This window comes from Balaenoptera musculus, chromosome 1, assembly GCF_009873245.2.
Source record: "Balaenoptera musculus isolate JJ_BM4_2016_0621 chromosome 1, mBalMus1.pri.v3, whole genome shotgun sequence".
NCBI lineage: Eukaryota > Metazoa > Chordata > Mammalia > Artiodactyla > Balaenopteridae > Balaenoptera > Balaenoptera musculus.
In genome coordinates, this window is record NC_045785.1 from 57,147,937 (window position 1) to 57,168,500 (window position 20,564).

Consider the following 20,564-nt stretch of genomic DNA (forward strand, 5'->3'; position numbering starts at 1 on the left):
TGGAATTATCCAGTAAGGATACGGAAAGGCTTGGGAATAATGTGGTAATGATTTTTCAGGATTATGCAGGGCTCTCACACAGAGCATGGTGACCCATTAGTGTCCCTCTCTACTGAGGAAGCAGGTCCAAACGTTGTATCTGAGCGTGGGAGCCTCCATATAGAAATAAGACTCCAAGAAAAAGCTTCCACAATTCAGGATGGAGGGTCGGGTCATTAAAAGTCTCACACACTCTCTTCCAACTTCATAGGTTTGATTATGCACTGGTCTGTAGTATGGATTGGTCTGACTTCAGTGACCTTCAAGGGCTGGCCCATCCTTAGGATCCCAAGCCCTACTTAAAGCTTTTGTCATGCTCGAAATATTTAGTATCCATGCTAATGAAAATCCATGATTTTTCCCAGTTAATGTACCATTTCTAAATGCTGAAAATCTAAGTACTTTTTTCTTCTGAGAATACTGGTTATCTTGTTGTGGTCAAGATTAACATCAAGTGCTGACAGTTTTAAGAAATATTGGAGCTACTTGCTGTGAAAGAGCCCTTGTCATACTTTATCATCAGGATATTTGCATGACTAAGTGTGAGGTACCTTGGTTTTTTTTACCTTGTTTTTCTATTGAAAGCACGTAAACTTTGGGCAGATGCTTGTCTGTGTGGGTTATATCAGCTGGTGTACTGTGGTGTCATGAACCATTCCATATATAGGCCAGTTAGCTTCACACAGAAAAATGGTCTTTCTGCCAAAGCCACGTACCATAAAAAGCCAGCTTGCAGAGCTATGCCCTTGATCACAGGATGAACAAGGCAAGAGTGCTGAAACGACATCACATATCCCACCACCTTTTCTGAAGATGTAACTCAAATCACACCGTAAAAGCAGTGGTTTATGAGTAACAACACCTACAATTAGTAACATATTATCATCACTTGGCTATCATTCTTGGTTAAGAGAAAATGTGGCATCATGAGTTTGATGACCATGTTCTCAATTGCAGACCATGGCGCTGCCTAACAAAGGATGTCTGTGATTCTTCTGTGTGAAAGGCAGGCTAGACGCTGTAGTTTAGGTATCTAGATAATGCAGTTTCTGTTGTATAGGGCCATAGGGCAGAAACTGGGATATCAAGATTGTTGTAAAAAATTATTGTTTTGTTACCATATTTATAGAAAGCTCCAAAGAGCTACATTATTTGGATAAAGTGAAATTTTACACTCACACCATTATCTTCTTTAAAAATCCAAAACTCACAATTGATGGAGCTGGGAAACATATCAAAAAGTGAAATAATGTGAAAAATTTTAATACCTTGGGTAAAGTTTAGTGGCATTTTCAGTCTATTCTTTTTCCAAAGCACACATTTGTGAAGACATAAGGGAAGTTACAAACTGAGATAAAAATAGGATTAATTGCTTGGGAATGCCCTTACCTAAAATGTCAAATTCTTCATCTGAAGTGAAAAGGAAAAATAGGATTTTAAAAATACTGTGACTTTTAATCAAAGAGAAAGTTTATGAGCTAATATCTACTGGAAACTTTTTTTTTTTTTTTTTTTTACTTAGGAACTGACTATTTCTCTTTGTAGAGGGAGACTCTGTCTCTAATAGAAAATGACATATGGGGTCTTGGTTCTTGAAATCATATGGAGAGAACTAGATCTGATTTCACACTGAGGGAATTCCACAGTTTGAATTGTATCCCTTTTTATTAAATCATCATTTTCCCTTGTTTATTAGATTCAGAACTTGCTTTGATGTATAATGATGAATCTGTGTTGGAAAACCATCACCTTGCCGTGGGTTTCAAACTGCTCCAAGAAGAACACTGTGACATCTTCCAGAATCTCACCAAGAAGCAGCGTCAGACACTCAGGAAGATGGTTATTGACATGGTAAGACTTTGGCCTCCCTGTGTTCCTCACTTACTTTCGCGGGAAGAGAAAATCCATTTCCTTGATAAACTGAGTTTATTGAGAGTTTCCTTTTTTTTTTTTTAACCTCAGGTCTTAGCAACTGATATGTCCAAACACATGAGCCTGCTGGCAGACCTGAAGACAATGGTAGAAACAAAGAAAGTTACAAGTTCCGGCGTTCTTCTCCTGGACAACTATACTGATCGTATACAGGTATTTGACAGAAGCCTTTGATTTAACACAAAGCCACACCAAATTAATGAAACAACAATTAGAAAAAGAAAACAAACAAGCTTACTTAGTTGCATGTCCTAAGTTACTACTACGGCTTTGGACTTATTTTAAGAACGAGCAAAGGAAAATGGACATTCAAGTTGATTCTCTAATTTACGAAGAAAAACAGAACCCTATTTATTGAATTGCTTAATTCTAAAAATAAACAGCAAAATCTCTTTGTAATAGGGTATACGTGACTGCTGATCCCAAAAGCTCATGTTTGGATATAAATCCCACTGACTTGAACTTTGTTAGCTCTGTTTTGGTTATACAAATTGCCCTCAGCTGGTCTCCTCTTTCCACAAGTGGAAAATATGAAGACATCTACTTTGAGTAATTCTTTGCATTTTTTCCAAACTGAGGAGAAGAAACCATGGCAGCATCTGACCTCTAATGTCCCTTCCAGTTTTTAAATTCAATGACTGTCAATCAAAGAAGACACATTTTCCCTTTGGGGACTCTTATAATGGTAAATAACCAACTCTGGCCAGCACCATTGTAATCCTGCTTTTTTGGTGTCCTGCAAACACCATAATTATAATGCAACTAAAATGTTCTTGGGTCTGGTACCAAGTGTACTAGTACAAGAGGAATGAGATGTTCTGGTAGTATTTATACCTAATTTTATGGGATTTCCAAAATTTGATGATTTCAGGTCCTTCGCAACATGGTACACTGTGCAGACCTGAGCAACCCCACCAAGTCCCTGGAATTGTATCGGCAATGGACAGACCGCATCATGGAGGAATTTTTCCAGCAGGGAGACAAAGAGCGGGAGAGGGGAATGGAGATTAGCCCCATGTGTGATAAGCACACAGCTTCCGTGGAAAAATCCCAGGTATCTAATATAAGGTTTCAAAGTTTCTGTGAGCTCTGCTGATGGCTGAACTGGAGGGCTCTTTCTATTTTCTTTTAAATATACGTATGTGTGTATATGTGTGTGTGTGTGTGTGTAAGTGTGTGTGTGTGTGTGTGTGTATGAAATTATAAGGAAGCAACTACTTCTTTAGTTCCATTATGCTCATGACTCATTCGCCTTCTCCATTACACTCAATTTCACAGCGAGGAGATAAAGCAGTCTTCAGAAATCCATCAAAGTTTGGACCGTGTATCCTCAGTGTAGATCATTGTCTATGACCTTAGCAAAACCTGCTGATTTAACTGAATGCTGCCATCTCCTTCATCTCATCCCTCTAGGTTTCCCCCAGCTCTGTCTTTATCCAGGACCTCTGCTTTTCACCCTTGTTTCCTGTTTTCATTGTCTCTCCCTAATCATGCACACTGCTACCATCACCAGAGGTGACGAATCTCATTCCCACACATCTCTCTGCCTCATAGTTGAAGCGCTGTCCTGTGTCCCCTTCCAAGGTCATGTCTACACTTCTGAGAGCATGCTAACATCTTTTGGTTGTGTCCAAAGCTACAAACTCCCTGTGTGCTAAGGACTGGGGGGACATTACACTGTAGGCAGGGAGATGCAGAAATGCCCCAGATGCCGCTAGCTGCAAAATACGTAGCACTAGATAGTATCGATATTCTTACAAAGGCATCAGGGCCGGCTGAGATGCTATTTTTTTCAGGACAACAAACGACCTGAGCCAGGCAATCATGATTAAGACTGTGTCTCTAGGCTGCCCAAGGCCTTTATCACAAAAGCATTCAGAGTATTTTTTGTTAGTATTTATCCTCTTTCCCCACTACCTTGTACTCCCAAATTTACATGTAGTTATAATATCAATGTATAGTTCCTTTGAAAGAAACCCAATCAAATGAGTTTAAAATCTGTGGAAGTGCTCTGAAGGTCTAATATGCCATAAAAACACATGATAACATTAAGTTAGGGCCAATTCAAATACCCTAATGCCTTAATTAGAACAAGATATTCATGAATTAGTTAATTAAATAGCATATTGCCCTTTTGTTAGCAACAGTGGTGTTTTGTATGTATATGACGTTCTGTGTGGTTTTCCACACATTTCACGTACATTATCCCATTTGAACCTCCAAACAGCCTTGTGACGTAGACATAGCAGGTATTTCCCCAGTGTGTCAGGTGGAGAAGCTGTCCTCTTGGTCCAGTTCACCCAGCTACCCTCCACCCAAAACTCTTCACTGTCCATCACTGAGAACACGTCTCACTGTTTCCATGTTGTGGTCCACCGTGGTGTTTCCCACAGATGGGCTCTGGTGAGCATTGTCTGAGTAGCCTGGCAATGAAGGAAGCCCTTGACTAGGTGCTCTTTGGATTTGTAGAGTTCTCTCGTCCCAGGGCCTAGGAAATAAGCAACTAGAGGCTGCCTTTCAAAAAAGTGCTGAACATTTAGCAGAAGCAGAACAAATGAAGAAAGAAAATGACTGCACTGTGTTCAGCTGATTGAATTTTCTCCATTGCCTTGAGCTTGTATTTTTCGGGTCCCTGGAAAACACCTTGAAAATAGTCTCTAAAAACCACTAAACATACATAAAGAAGTAAAACGGAGGAAAGAGGGATGGGTGGAAGCAAGAGAAATATCTTAATCATCCACAGTCGAAGTTCTTGTAATCAGTGCAGATCAGAGATGCCCTGACTGTGGTATGAATTCTGTTTGTTTAGGCTAGGGAAACACCAGAGAAAAGATAGATGATAGATAGATTGATAGATAGACAGATAAAAATCACATATGACTAAGGTTCTTTGATATGGTACAACTTTGATGTGTTAAATAACTGGCCCAAATCCAGAATGTTAATAAAGGGAAGTTTCCAGCAGTGTGGAAAGACAGCTATGTAATGCCCATGGGTGCACAGAAGTTGCCTTTGCTCATCTACCCCTGAATCCAGCATCTCTCCAGCTCCCCAGACCATGACAGGGGAATTCCATTCCCTCATTCAACCAGTGCCTATTCTTTCTCTCAGCCTGCTCCCACCCCCAATGTTTCCTGTTTGTCCCACAGTGGAGAGGTCAGCATAAGGCCACAGAGCCAGCTCATGCAGGATGCATAGCCCCTGTGTAAACCATAACAGAACCATAAGCTTCATATTTCTTCACAGGAACACTAGCAAAGGAACTGCTTAATTGTCTTTATTTTTCCTTCTTTCTCCTGATGGAAATGACGGTATGCCCTCTGGATCTAAAACAATTGCAGACGTGTCTGCAGAGGGGATATTTGTTTGTTTAGGGGCTTGAAGTGTTTTCAAATGTTTTACCTACGTCGTCTACAAACCAAAAACATTCCACAGAACTTGAGACATCTCAGAGTCATACGAGGCCGGCTCCCTTTCATATTTGTGGCATATTTTAAAGTTATCAGGGAAAGAATGTTGAGTCAGAACTCAGTAGACCTGGAGCTTCCTTCTTCAGAGAATGACTCACAGAATCCAAAGAGTGACAAAGTCATTCCCAGCCAGGGTTACATCCAGACTTCTTACCTGGCAGACGTCAGAGGAAAAGTAATCAGTTCTAGTGAGACCAACACAGGCTTTGGGATCAGACAAAGTTGGGACTGAGTCCCATCTCCACCACTTACTGGCTCTGTGATCTCTGACAAGATATTTCATCTCAACGAGTCACAGTTTCCTCCTCTGTGAATGGTGAATAACCATACTTACTCTGCGTGATTAAGAGTGATAATGTATATATTGCATTCAGTGCAGGATGTACCATATAGTAGGTACTCAAATAACAGATTCCAGAATTATTGACCTCTCTTGGGTTGCTGTGGCTCTTTCTTTGCATGCAAACCAGGACGGCTTCTTTGGTGTTCCAGGGCCCTTCACAATAACAGATGTGTAACCTTATTTTTCTCCAGGTGGGCTTCATCGACTACATTGTCCATCCGCTGTGGGAGACCTGGGCGGACCTGGTACAGCCTGATGCCCAGGACATTCTGGATACTTTAGAAGATAACAGGAACTGGTATCAGAGCATGATACCCCAGAGTCCCTCCCCACCACTGGACGAGCAGAACAGAGACTGCCAGGGTCTGATGGAGAAGTTTCAATTTGAACTGACCCTCGAAGAGGAGGATTCTGAAGGCCCCGAAAAAGAAGGAGAGGGCCACAACTATTTTGGCAACACAAAGACACTCTGTGTGATCGATCCGGAAAATAGGGATTCACTGGGAGAGACTGATGTAGACATCACAACAGAAGACAAGTCCCCGATTGACACATAATCTCCCTCTTCATATGGAGATGAACATTCCACCCTTGACAAGCATGCCAGCTGTATGGTAGGGCCAGCCCACCATGGGGGCCGAGGCCTGCACAGGACAAGGGCCTCCCGGCCTTTCCAGTTACTTGAGTTTGGAGCCAGAATGCAAGACCGGGAAGCACATAGCAGCTCAGGAAATTCCACAGTTGACTTGCCTTGCTTGCAAGCTTAGTGGAGAGCTGAAGCTTTCTGTGGTTCTGGAGGCCAAGTTCGCATCACAACCGAATGGCTTGAAAATGGAAGACACAAAACTGAGAGATTTTTCTGCACTAAGTTTTGGGAATCTGTCCCCTCTAGTGACTGAACTGACTGACTAATAATGTCATTTCTAAATCTGCTCACCTGTCCCTTTGTCTGCCAACCTGTGTGCCTTTTTTGTAAAACATTTTCACGTCTTTAAAATGCCTGTTGAATACCTAGAGTTTAGTATTAACTTCTACACAGATAAGCGTTCAAAGTTGACATAAACTTTTTTGACTCTGGGGGAAAAAAAAGGAAAGAAAATGGTCTTCCTTCTTTCTTGGGCAATATCTTTCACTTGACTATAGTTACTTTTGCAAATAGAAAGGCTACGCTTCTAACCACATTCAACTTCCTTCTCCTATGGTCCCAAACAACTCCTCAGTTGCCCTTATAACGTATCTCTGTTTGCCTGCTTCCAACAGTATTTTCTCTCCTCTAGAGTTGCACTTTTTTGCTGTAAACAGAATAAAGTTGAACAAACTAAGGGGTAGTCATGTTGTTCACAGTAACAGTCTGTGTAGAATTCAGCTTCATGAGCAGTTGCCCTGTCGGGTCCCGAACCCCTGTGCCACTGGGGTTGCACAGCCCCCATCCTGTTCTCTTGCGCCCCTCTTCACGCTCACACCAGTTACACCGTTTCCAGTTTAATGCTGCCGTCTTTCTCTTGCACTGCCTTCCGCGCTATCACCTCCATTTCTGTTTATAACCGTGTATTTATTACTTAATGTATATAATGTAATGTTTTGTAAGTTATTAATTTATATATCTAACATTGCCTGCCAACGGTGGTGTTCAATTTGTGTAGAAGACTCTGCCTAAGAGTTACGACTTTTCCTGTAACGTTTTGTATTGTGTATTATTATAGAACCTGAACATCGCTGAAGAGAGACATACGGCCCCCTCACCAGTTGGGTCTGCCCTTTTCCCAGTCTGAGTTGCTAATACTGCTCAACCCCTTCATGAACTGTTTTGGAAACAGGATTCTCACATTAGATACTAATGGTTTCTATTGAGCTTTTACTTTTGTATAGTTTGATAGGGGTAGGGGGCAGTGGGATGTGGTTTTTACCCCTGTTTTATCCAAATCTGTACACATGAGTTGAGTTTTAACTGGGTTCTACTATAATTGTGGCTTCGGTTTAACAAGAAACACTACATTCATTTTAACAAGCAACTCACAGATGGTTCTCCAGAGAGTCCCCAAACTACTGACTTTGAAGAGGAAGCCCCCTGCCTGCTGTTAAGCAGGAATGTCATGTTCCAATTAATTACAAAAGAAAACAATAAAACAATGTGAATTTTATAATAAAATGTGAACTGACGTAGTAAATTATGCAAATGTGAAGCTTCTGATAACACTTGTTAGGCCTCTGAGTGGCTTCAGTCTCTGTTTGTAAAATCTATTTCATGCTTTCAGTTCAGCATTGTGACTCAGTAGTTCAAGAAATGGCACAAATGTGCATGACCAATGGGTTTGTATGTCTATGAACACTGCTTATTTCAGGTGGACATTTTATTGTTTTCCAAAGTTTCTCACAATGTATGTTATAGGATTATTATTATATATTGTGCTCAGATGCATTCTTAAGAGACTTTTATATGAAGTGAATAAACAAAAGCATGATTAGATTAGACTGTAGGCCCAATTATTTTGTGGTTAGTTCTGACGCATTAAAAGCAGATCTTTTTTTCTCTTCTCTCCTACCGTACCCCACAGAGACACAAACTACCCACTTTGCTTGGCGAGCATCACAACTAAAGTTTCATAATCTGTGTCCAAAAAGTCCCCTGCTTGAAACATTTATTTTTTTAACAACTGTTCAACTAGCTCAGTGGTACGAGAAGGGAGACGGTGAATTAAAAGAAACAAAGCCACTTTAAGAATCTGAAGAGTTTAATCTACTGGATGAATAAAGGGAATCTCCAACTTGGCTGGGTCCTCTAGAAAAATGAATCATAGACTCACAACACATTAACTTAATGTAGTCAGATGGTCCAACATTAGCTTAGTGTAGTCAGATTGTCCCATTGATTCATCTGACACATGAAGAATCTGAGGTCCAAAGAGTCACCTTAAAGCACAATGCAAGGAGTGCTGGCTGACACTCATGGTCATCTCAGTGATCCATGGAGTCTCCTGTTGATCATATGGTTATGCTTTTCTTTCTGGAAAGAACTGTGTAAATATCATAAACAAAATAATGCTTTGTTGAAAAAGTCAGCTTAAAATAAATTTATCCTGAGAAAGGTGTGTGTGTGTGTGTGTGTGTGTGTGTGTGTGTGTGCGTGTGTGTGTGTGTGTGTGTGTGTGTGTGTGTGTGTGTGTGTGTTGAGAAAGCCTGCAAATAAGAATCAGTGGATGGCCCATGATATTTTAACCACAGGGGGAAGCGGTTCGTGAAACAGGAAGGGGTCTGCTCTAGAAAAACTCCACTCAGTAAACTGAAATTACTGTTTTTCTTTTTAAAGACAATTGAAGGTGAGCCACCGTTGCAGAACCAGCTTGCCTGCTGGTTCCAGAGCTAGTGTTTATAGCTCTTTGCCACCATCCCCGATTTCTGATTGCACCCCACTGTCTCTGAGCTTTTACAGATTGAGTGACAAAAGTGAATTGGTTAGAATAGCCACAGGTGTGACTTTAAAATATCTAGAGCTATAAATATTTATAAACATTTTGCAGGTCTCTTCCTACAGAGTAGTTCTTACCTTTGGTGCAAAATTAGAATCATCTGGGGAATAAATATTTTTTTAAATACTGAAGTTTGAGTTCCATCCTCACTCGCAGATTTCTGTTTGAATTGGTCTTGGGTGGAGCCCTGGGCATCAGATTTTTTAAAGTCTCCCCAGGTAATTCTAACGTGTAATCTGAGTGGAGAACCACTGCTCCAGAAGAGAGAAGCACACTTGTAGCTAAGGCTTTTGTCGTAGCTGCATTCAGGCTGCTATAACAAAATTCCAGACTGTACAGCTTAAAAGCAGCAGAAATGTATTTCTCAAAGTTCTGGAGGCTGGGAATTCAAAGATTAAGATACTAGCATGATCACATTCTGGTGAGTGCCCACTTCCTGCTTCATAGCTGGTGCCTTCTCACTTGTATCCTCACCTGGTAGAAAGGGCTGGAGATCTCTCTGGACCCTCTTTAACAAGGGCACTAATCCCATTCATGAGGGCTCCGCCCTCATGACTAAAGTACCTTGCAAAGGTGACACCTCCTAATACATCATCTTTGGGGTTTTGGATTTCAACATACAAATTTTAGGGCAACATAGGGCAACATATACACTCAGACCATAACAGCTTTCTTTCACCCCAGCTGTCTTCAGACATTGTACACCCATCATGGCCAGGCGCTGGTTCAAGTATAGAGACAAGTAGGGATCAGAAATGAGTAAGATGGAGCTCTGCACTCCAGGAGCTTACAATGTGCTGTTGTTGCTCACTACTTGCCTTCCAGATTGTAAAATCATAATCATGCTCTCAGGAAAACCACAGTGATGATCAATCTAAAAGAAAGTTCATCTTCTGACTCCAAAACATAGGCCATAACAGTAGTCATCCTCCCACCTGATGGCAGGGAGCTACTGCAGAAGCAGAAGTTACTGCAGCATCTTTGCCAAGGCTGAGGGTGATAATTTGTGCTTAACAAAATGCATAGGAGCTAAAGGCTGATTTACAGACTCAGGAACTGTCAGAGTTGGAAAAACACACACACATACACACACACACACACACACACACACACACACACACATGCTGGATGGCATTTCCCTGACATATTCCCACAGGCTTATTTTGATATAAATAAGTTGGGGGTCATGGTAATTCTCAGTCCACTGAAGGAAGCCTAATGGAGTCCAAGTAAAGGGAGGTGGTTTATTGTCCTGATTCTGGAGCCAAATGGCCTGGGTTCAAATCCTTACTCCTTCATTTACTACCTGTACAACTTTAAATAAGTCACTTACTCACTGGCCTGCAGTATAATGGGGATGAGAAATCTGTCAGATTGGGATAATAAACCCAGGGCTTTTTCTACAGTTTCATTGCTACCTCTCTGAGCCTCATATCTTTTGAGAGTGATGAAATCAACAATTGTATGAGCCTTAAAGCCTGTGAACCACAATGGACTAAGATGTCTGGCAAATGCCATTTATCAACCCACAATTTGTGCAGCCTGCGCCCCTTACCAAGAATTCTCCAACCTGGTCATCTCTTACATCCCTCAAGACTCAGATCAGGTGACCTCCTACAAGACGCTTCCCTGATCCCTAAGGTTGGGATAAGGACTCTTTTCTGGAAATCCCAGAACATCTCATGCTTTGACACTAATTAACTGTGTAACCTTGGGCAAGTCCCTTAACTCCCCTGTTTCTCAGCTTTATCATCTGTAAAATGGAGATAATTATAATGATACCTAGCTTATAGCGGGTTATGTGAGAATTACATGAACTGATATACATAAAGTTCTAAGAAATGTTATGACTATTAATACCTACCACTATGTATTTAAGTTAGGTTTTTGTCTTTCCCAAAAGACTATAAATCATTGAAGTCAGAAGATGGATCTTATTTGCTATTGAACTTCCAGTACCAAATCCAATTTCTGAAATAAATATACATTTGTCAAACTGAATAGAACCAAGTAGTTTTGTGAAAGAGTGAAATACAACCCCATGTCTCAGGCTTTCCAAACCAAAAAGGTGTTTGTCTCAGAGCCCTGGAATGATAAGCCATACAATTCCAGAAACAAAATTTCCTCAGAGATCTTCCAGTCTATGCCTTTTGTTTTATAATTAAAGAAACTGAGGCCCAGAGGTGGCCAGTGACCTGTCTGAGATGACAGTATATTAGTGTCATAGGGCTGCCATAACCAAGTATGGGTAGTTTAAACAACCGAAATTTATTCTCACAGAACTGGAGGCTATAAGTCCAAGGTCATGGTGTCAGAGTGAATTCCTGCTGAGGGCTGTGAGGGAGAATCTGTTCTTCCCTCTCCTCTAGCTTTTGGTGATTTGCTGGCAATCTCTGGCATTCTTGGCTTGTAGATGCAGCACCCCAATCTCTGCCTTCATGTTCACGTGATGTTCTCTCAGTGTGCATATCTGTGTCCAAATTTCCCCTTTCTATAAGCACACCAGTCATGGGTTAAGGGCCCACCGTACTCCAGTAGCACTTTAACTAGTTACATCTGCAACAACCCTATTTCCAAATAAAGTCACATTCTGAAGTACTCGGGGTTAGGACTTCAACATATAAATTTGAGGGGGATATAACTCAAACCATAACACACAGTTACTCACTAGAAGATTTCCTGATTCCTTACACAGGGATTTTTCTGCAGCATCTTGGAATCTGGAAGTCTTAGACATCCATTCAACTTCTCTGCACCTTAATCTCAGCTATAAAATCAGAGGAATGGACTATATGTTTGAACAGGTACGATTCAGTTATAAAAAGTGTAATGCTTTATACCAAGGTGTTTTTGTTTTCTTAAGGTTTTTCTGAGCTCTTCAAACAAATTAATTACTTCCTTGGTGTAGCTAGGTTCCACATGGAGGGATCAGGGAGAAGAGGAAGCAGGACCTTGGGGTAGGAGGACAAACATGGCCCAGGAGTTAAGAGCTTAGGCTCTGAAGGTAAACGGATCCCAGTTCAAATCCCTGCTCGTCTACTTCTTAGTTGTGTACTGTGGGCAAATACTTAACCTGTTCAAGCCACAGTTCCATCCTCATTAAAGTGAGGATTTTGTACAGACTAGTGAATATTGCATCTAACGGGCATGTGTTAGCCATTGTATCACAGATGTCAGCTAAGGCTCATTCCTTCCACAAATATTTATAGAGTGGCCAGTTGTGTGCCAGGCACTGTGTGATGAACAAAAAAGACAAAGGCCCTGGCCTTCTGAAGTTTATATTTTAGAGGGGGAGAAAAAAAAAGCAAACCCAATAAATGAAAAGATAAGTAATACAGTATCAGGTAGTATGACCTGTGCTGTGGGGTTGGTGAGTGACAGTGGTTAAGAGCAATGGCTCTGGAGTTCAGCTACCTGGCTTGGAATCCCAGCTTCACCCATTATTAATGGTCCAGACTGGGGTACAGCAAATACAAAGACCCTGAAAATACAGTGCGTCTGCCCACTGCAAAGAGCAGCAACAAGACCACGGAAGGCAGAGGAGTAGGAAAGAAAGTTGGTAGCCAGGTCACAGAGAGTCCTCAGGCTATTGTAAGGATATGGGGAAGTTGTTGGAGAGTTTCAAGCAGGGGAACTGAGATGATCAGACCTACATTTCTAAAAGATCACTCTGTGAGGAGAATAACAATATTGAGGCACATGCAGAATCAGGGAGACCAGCCAAGAGGCTCCTGCAAGGGTCTTCTGAAGTGACCGGGACTTGACAAGATTAGTGGTGGCAGAGGTGTTAAGAGTTGGAAGGTTTGGGGTAGATTTTTATTTTTAAAAAATTTTTAATGATCCTCAGCCTCGTTTTATTATTTTTTTTATTTTTTATTTTTCTTGGTCGCACTGCATGGCACGAGGGATCTTAGTTCTCCAACCAGGGATTGAACCCATGCTCCCCGCAGTGGAAGGGCAGAGCCCTAACCAGTGGGCCACCAGGGAATTCCCTGGGGTAGGCTCTTAAAGCAAAGCCAACAGTGCTTGCTGATGGACTTGAAAATGAAACCACAGGAAAGGGTGTGAAAATGATCCCGAAGAGGTAGTCTGAGCAGCCCACTGAATGGTGGGAATATTTCCTGCGATGGGGAGCCTTTGGAGAGGAACAGATTTTGGTGAGGGACTCTTGACATTTGAGGTGCTTTTTGTTCATCCAAGTCGAGATGCTGAGGAGGCAATCAGATGTATGTGTCCGAAATTCAGGGCAGGGTTCCTGAGAGTCCCCAAACTCTCAGTGAGGAGGCTCCCTATCCGCTGGGCCCTGTGTCCACGTGGGCTAACTCTGTTTTACCCCAAATCATCCTTCACCCACACTGGGACCCCTTCAGTAGCTTCCTCAAGAAAGCTGTCCACACCCAGCATTTTGTGATTTTGTAGAATTTTCTAGAAACTACAGGGTGTCTGGGAGGTCAGTTTCAACAGCATGCTGCTTTCCACCATCACAGAGCTGCCTCATTTCCTCTTTCTCCTTTTCACTCTTTCCTCCAACTCACTGAACCTCCCTCTCAGGAGGAGAACCAGTTATTTTCCCTGGCTTTTGCACCAGAGTCAGCATTCATCTTTTATGGGTGGAGCCTGATTTGGGGGCATCTTACCTTCCAAACCAAAGAGCTTCTCAATAGGTATTTTGTAAACATATACACATTGCTCTCCCAAGAGAAGTTCAGGTATAAGAACCTTTCTGCCTCTTGTTATATCTATCTTCCCCCAGTAAAAATGGGAAGGCTCAGTCACAAACTTTCTGAGAGATGCGTGAGCAGAAGACAAAACTCAAAAGAGTCTCCCAAGGCTCCCCACCTCAAGGCCCAATGCTGCCCACGTGCTTGACCAGATTTGCACGGATGCTTGAGAATTGCCCTCGGCTTGGTAGTTGGGACTTGGAGGATTGGGTAGTGATTTTTACCACATCCTTCTGTTTTTTGTTTTTTTCTTTCCCCTCAAATTTCACCCCATCCCAACAAGGGCACAGATTCTTCTCCATATCTTTGATAGAACAATTCTACCAGACCCTTTCATTGCTTGCAGATATTCTTTGGGTCTCCTGCTTTTCCCCAAGCAGCTCTCACAGCTCTCTGTAGTTTAGAGCCCTGAGTGCAGGCCCTCAGTGAGAGTAAGTGGAGACACATAAAAATACTACTCCCTCACTCCGTCTCAGTTCCTGCATTGTGCTTTCTGACTGTGATATTTAATATTCCAAGATATGATTTTATCGTACAGCATGATCCGTCAAAGCAAGCCTGCTGTCTGGTGCTTAGGTAAAAATAAAAACAAAGTAAAAAATGGTCTGTTACAACACCAGGGGATTAAAAAAAAAAAAAACATCTGGCTGTTCTGGATGATTAGAGTTATAGTATGTCATGTCTGATACAGCAATTTTCAACAGTAATCATGTTTATATTTATTTTTGTCTTTCTCACTGACTTCTAACCTAACATCCAAGTAAGATGTGACGCCACAGTTTCTCTGGTTTCCTACATGGAAACTCCAAGAAGAGTCAGGCCAGAACACATGAGATCAAGCAACTGGAACCTCTGTGAGGGCAGAAACCACGTTTGGTGCTTTGCCCCCGGTTCCACAATGCTTTGCATCATGCCTGGCACAGAGTTGATGCTCAAATATTTTTGAATAAATCTGTTGTTGAGGACAGTAAACCCCCAGTTAATAAGAAGATGCATGGCAGGCAAGTTGGCTCTCAGTTTTTCTCACTAGTTTGCAATGCCCTGTTTTCAGACTTGCCTCTCTACTCAATACTGAGCCCCTCGAGATAGGACAATGTTTTTTGTTTGCTTGCTTAATCTTTGTATTCCTCCCCAACAATCATTATGCTGGCCCTTAGTGAAAGGAGTGCCCTGTGATGTTCGTTGAGCAAATGACCCAAGAAACAAGGTAGAAAACTTTGTTGTTGAAATTACTTGGGAAGTATATCTATCCATCTATCTGGTTTTCTTGGGGAAGGAGTAGAGTACGCTGGGGAAAGCAAGGTTTGACAAACCTGTGTTCCAGCCCTTGTTATGCTTTTCCTAGTTGTGGCAATTTGGGCAAATCACTTAAATTTTCCAAGCCTAAATTTTCTCATAATTAACAGGAACGAACAATAGGCAGTTAAAAATGGAATCCGATGTAACTTTACATATAGTAGGGATCAACAAATCTTTACTGTCTGGATGTGTGTTCTTATGGGTGGAAGGATTAAAAATCACCTTCTCCTTTGAAAACAGAATGCAACAATACGTTTTGATTAATTTAAGGTTCTGTAAATTAAGTTCCAGTTAATCTAGATTTTTTCCAAACACACCTTAAGACTCCAGGAGGATAAATGCTCTCACTTCAACCCACCAATATGGGATTATGCTGACACTGATAGACTCATTTTGAAATGGAAAGAAACATGTAATCATGTTAGTCCACGCTCTTCCAATGCTGTAGAATCCCTCAAAAATATGCCCGATTGAAAGCTTCCAGTGATAGAGAACTCAGCAAGATTCTTCTGAGATGAGGTAAATTGTTAAGTTTTTGAGATGGAATCAAATTGTACTCTTCTAGAGCACCCACTCTGTTTTTTTTTCCTTCTGTAGCCAAATAGTTCCTCTTCTAATTTCTTGTTCCAATTGAAAATAGGAGCCAACCTTTCAGAGTTTGTGACTATGTGACCTTGGGAAAGGTTATATAACCTCTCTGTGCCTCAGTTTCCTTATCTATAAAATAGAAGCAATAATAACAGAACCTATGTCAAAGATTACTGTGAGACTTAAATGAATTAAGGCTGTAAAATATTCAGGATAGTGTCTGTCCTACAGTATACATTAACACATGCTAACTGTATATAGCTAGAGGTAGCATGGTTTCTATATTGTAGTTCCTTCAAGCACTTTCTATATGACTTAAATTCATCATTCTGGTCTAATTATCCTGGGTTTGCTCACATTGACAGTGTTTTCTTAGGATGAGTGTCCAAAAGCACCGTGTTTCAGTCACGGTGGAGCACAGTGTGGCTCTTGCCCTTCTTTGTTCTGGGCACTGGTCCACAGCCCAGATCATATTCATTTGGTGAGAAGTCAGTGACTCACCCTGGTGATTCACAAGGTGCTTACAGGCAAAGAAGCCCTTCACACCTTTTCACACGAACCACTGTGAAACCTTGTCTCCACCTTTCTGTGCTTGTAGAATTGAGTTCCTGCAACTCAGTGCATCATTTACACTTTATTGATATGTTTTATCTGAAAAACCAGTGGAGTATAGAAAAGAGGGTTTTTTGTTTGGGTGTCAGACTGACTTGTGTGTCAGTCCCAGCTCTAGCACTACCTTTAAGACATTAGAGAAGGTATTTAACTTGTTTGATTTTCAGTTTCCTTTTCTGTAAGATGGAGGCATGATATCCACATCAAAGCATGATTTAGAAAGACTAAGTGACATAACTAATGCAAAGAGTCTGGCACATTCAGACATGTCATAAATGAGAATTATTAATAATATTAACACCCTACAGTGATGGTTAAATGAGGCAGCATATGCGTGTGGGGAAAAATCTTCATGTTGTTGGTTTTAATCCTAAAACCAAATTCCTTTTGGCCTAAAAATAATTTTGAATTCTGATTCTGATAATCTGCTACCTATGAGCCCACCCCCACCCCGACATTTGTAATCTACATATTTAATAAAAATGTATTCTATATTTTCATTTACATTTTTAGTAAAAATGTTAACCAAAAATGGAGGTGTGTTAAACCACCACCAGTCTTCCGATCAGCATCGATCCATTTGTCAGTGTTTCATAGGTGGTCAGTCAATTATAAATTCAGCTTTGTATGCCATTCACCTATGTGGAAAAACATATCAGAAAAAATGTGATCAAAGACTTTTCTGAAATTTAGACATATTGTGTCTAAAGCACTTCCCCCCTTAGTACAATCTACTAAACCCTAACTAACTGAGAGAAGCGACTATTATAGAATGACTTTTCTTTTTTTTTTTTTTAAAGATTTATTTATTTTATTGATTGATTGATTGATTGATTGCTATGTTGTGTCTTCGTTTCTGTGCTAGGGCTTTCTCTAGTTACGGCGAGCGGGGGCCACTCTTCATCGCGGTGCGTGGGCCTCTCACTATCGCGGCCTCTCTTGTTGCGGAGCACAGGCTCCAGACGCGCAGGCTCAGTAGCTGTGGCTCACGGGCCTAGCTGCTCCGCGGCATGTGGGATCTTCCCACACCAGGGCTCGAACCCGTGTCCCCTGCATTAGCAGGCAGATTCTTAACCACTGCGCCACCAGGGAAGCCCCTAGAATGACTTTTCTAAGGGAACTCGTGCTAGTTACTTTTCTCTCAATGACCCACACACCATACATTAATCTATTCTAGAATTCTTGATGATCTATTCTAGAATTTTTCGTACAACTGATGTCATGCTCAACATGTACTGATGGACTCTATCTTTCTAAAGATTGGGATAATATTTGTCTATCACATTCCCCCAGATGTATGACATATTATGTGTTCTCTCTGATTCCTCAAAGATCACCAATTATGAGTCAAAAACCACATTGGTTAAGTCCTTTTAACATCCTGGGAAATCGTGTACCTAGAGACATGAAATCACTTAAAGAACAGAGATGCTCTTCTAACACCTCTGTGCTTTATTTGGCAAGTCTAGCAGAAGAGCATGGGGAAGAAGGGCAGGAGGGGCTGTATGCCAGGAGGAAGGAAGAGCACAGGAAAAGAGTAGGGATATGAAAGGATATCACTGAGGTTCATCCATATACTCATTCATCCCACAAAAATTTATTGTGTGCATACTGTTGGGCCAGAAGCTATACTAGACACTGGAGATACAGAGATATTTAAACAAGTAAAAGACCTACTCGCATTAAATAATGTTATAGTTAGAGAGACAGATATAGTAATCAAATTTTTTAAATGCAAGTGTATTATTAGGAATTGATATCGGTTCTCTAAAGGATGGAAATACAGTTACATGAGAGTATTAAGAGAAATCACCTGGACCTATTTGTAAGGAAAGAGAGAGGGAAGATTTTCATGATTGTAAAAACAATTTGTGCCAAAGCTCTGTAGCAGGAGGGAGCAGAGTGCCCACGAGGACCTGAAACAAGGCTGGTTTGACTTGAGATGGTGGCTGGTGAAGCAGGCACAGGCTATAACTCACAGGGCATTTTAAGGATTTTGCTCTTCCTTAAACACAATGAGAACCTACTGAAAATTTGAGGCAGGGAGGCGATATGATCAAACTTGAATTTTGGAAACATCATTCTGAATACAGAGTGGAGGGCAGATCCTGAGAGGACAATAAAAAATGTGGGAGAAAAGTTAGCAGGTGATTTCAGTAGTTCAGCAAAAATGAAATGATATCTTGGACTAGGATGGGACAGTAGAGATGGAGAGAAATGTATGAATGTGGAGCAATTTAGGCCTTGCATTTACAGATCTTGCCGATGGATGATATTAGAGAAGAAAGAGGGAGACAAGACTAAAGAATAAATCCCAAGTCTCTAGCTTATAAAACTGGAAAGGTACTGAAGTTGTTTTCTGAAAAAAGGAACACTAGGAAGAACTGTTGTGGGGAGGCATGATTCCAGTTTGGGGTGTGTTGATTTTTGGTTTGGTTGTCTTTGTGACATCCAAGTGGATGTGAAATAGATAGTTTGAATATGACAGTTTGGAACTCAAAGAAGCCTGGGCTACGAGATACCCACAGATCATACGTATGGTAACTGAAGCTGTGGGATGTCCTGTGGAGACACTATATAGTGAGAAAAGAGGATTGGGGGTAGGACTAATCTTTGAGGAACTCTGTTATTCAATGACAGAATATAAAAAGGATAGGTCTGTAAAGAAGAATGAGAAAGAGAAGTCAAAGAAGTGGGGAGTGTACCAAGAGAACCTGGTGTCTAAGAAGGATAAAGAAAAAGATTGCTTTAATAAGGAGTTGGTCTACAATACTGAATTCTGCTGAGAGATGAAATAAGTAAGAAGGAAAAGATATTCATTTTATTTAGAATTATGGATATTACTGGTGAACTTAGATCATTTTCAATGAAGCGATGGCTCAGTGGCCAGTTTTCATTGAATAAAGAGTAAGAGGGAAGTGAAAAAATGGAGGCAGTGAGACCAGACAAGAAGCTTAGTTATGAAGAGGAAGACTGAGAGGGACTGAGGGAAGGAAGATGGAGGGATCATTGATAATGTCTGCTTGGGAAAGCAGAGTGGTGTGGTCCAAAGCACTGGTGGAAGGATTAGTCTTAGAAGAAAAGCTACTTTCTCCAATATACCAGAAAAGGAGGGGTATATGTATAAGTGGACTTGTGAGTTCAGTGAAGGAGAGTTGAAAGAATTTCTTTCTTCTGGTATCTTTGATATTCTTTCAACAAAAGAACATTGGTCCTTTCACACTAGCCATTTCTTTTAACCAAGAGGAACATTTGGTTAAAATCAAGTAAAAACACTTTTGGAGGATACTAAAGGAACTCAAGCATCCAACTGTTGGAGGAAAACTGATTGTTCAGCCTGAAGAAATGATAACTCCACTTGGAGAAGGGAAATAGAAGAAACGTTTAAATGTGTAAGTAATTCTTAAGTAAAAAGAAAATTAGTTTGTACTTAATTACAGTAAGGATGGGACCCAGGCCAAAGGAAGATATGGGAAGTCTTGTTTTGGCCCAGAGTTATGACAAACTGGATTTTCTAATTGTTCTTATTGCCCAAAGATGGAATAATATGATCAAAGATGTGGTGAACTGAAGATATTAGAAGTGGTTTTCAAGGAGACTTTTACGTTGGGGCTGATGTTAAAGGGAAAATTCAAGCATGAGATGGGAGGCTGGATGTTGGGCGTTTCCCTTTCTTTGACTGTTTTTCTCCCCTTTACACATGAAGGCAATTTGTTCTCTCCTTCTTCAGCATGAAGTTCATTCTCCCTGAGAAGATAGAAAGAGGGGAAGATAGGAAAGAAAGAGAAGAGAAGATGTGAGGATTATTAGACTAGAGTTTTCCTGTGAATTATATAACTTCTACACTATCTGCCAAGCTATAAGACTCCCTGTCCTTCTTTGACTGTGTGTGTGTGTGTGTGTGTGTGTGTGTGTGTGTGTGTTTTGTTTGGCTTGATTTTCATCAGAGCTTTGAATACTCCCTCTATTGTCCTCAACAATTTTCCACCTAGCTTATTCTCATTGTTTTCTTGCTAAGCATATATTCACGTTCATCAAGTGGCTGTCTTGACTCTTATGGTCTCAAATTTTTGTATTCATTCTGGGAAAGCTG

The 20,564-nt window shown here is 41.0% G+C and overlaps 1 protein-coding gene across 2 annotated transcripts in view; it reads left to right on the plus strand.

Moving 5' to 3' along the window:
• The window catches only part of PDE4B (phosphodiesterase 4B), a 591,086-nt gene extending 582,835 nt beyond the window's left edge, over positions 1-8,251 (plus strand). The window contains exons 14-17 of one of the 2 annotated variants that reach the window (XM_036865911.1): positions 1,736-1,890; positions 2,002-2,124; positions 2,843-3,025; positions 5,976-8,249. In XM_036865911.1, coding sequence (XP_036721806.1) covers positions 1,736-1,890; positions 2,002-2,124; positions 2,843-3,025; positions 5,976-6,341 — 827 coding nt within the window. In that variant the 3' untranslated portion in view covers positions 6,342-8,249. Of the gene's footprint in view, positions 1-1,735; positions 1,891-2,001; positions 2,125-2,842; positions 3,026-5,975 lie in introns of both variants that reach the window. The other variant, XM_036865918.1, reaches the window with a different exon arrangement.
• Positions 8,252-20,564: the final 12,313 nt, after the last annotated feature.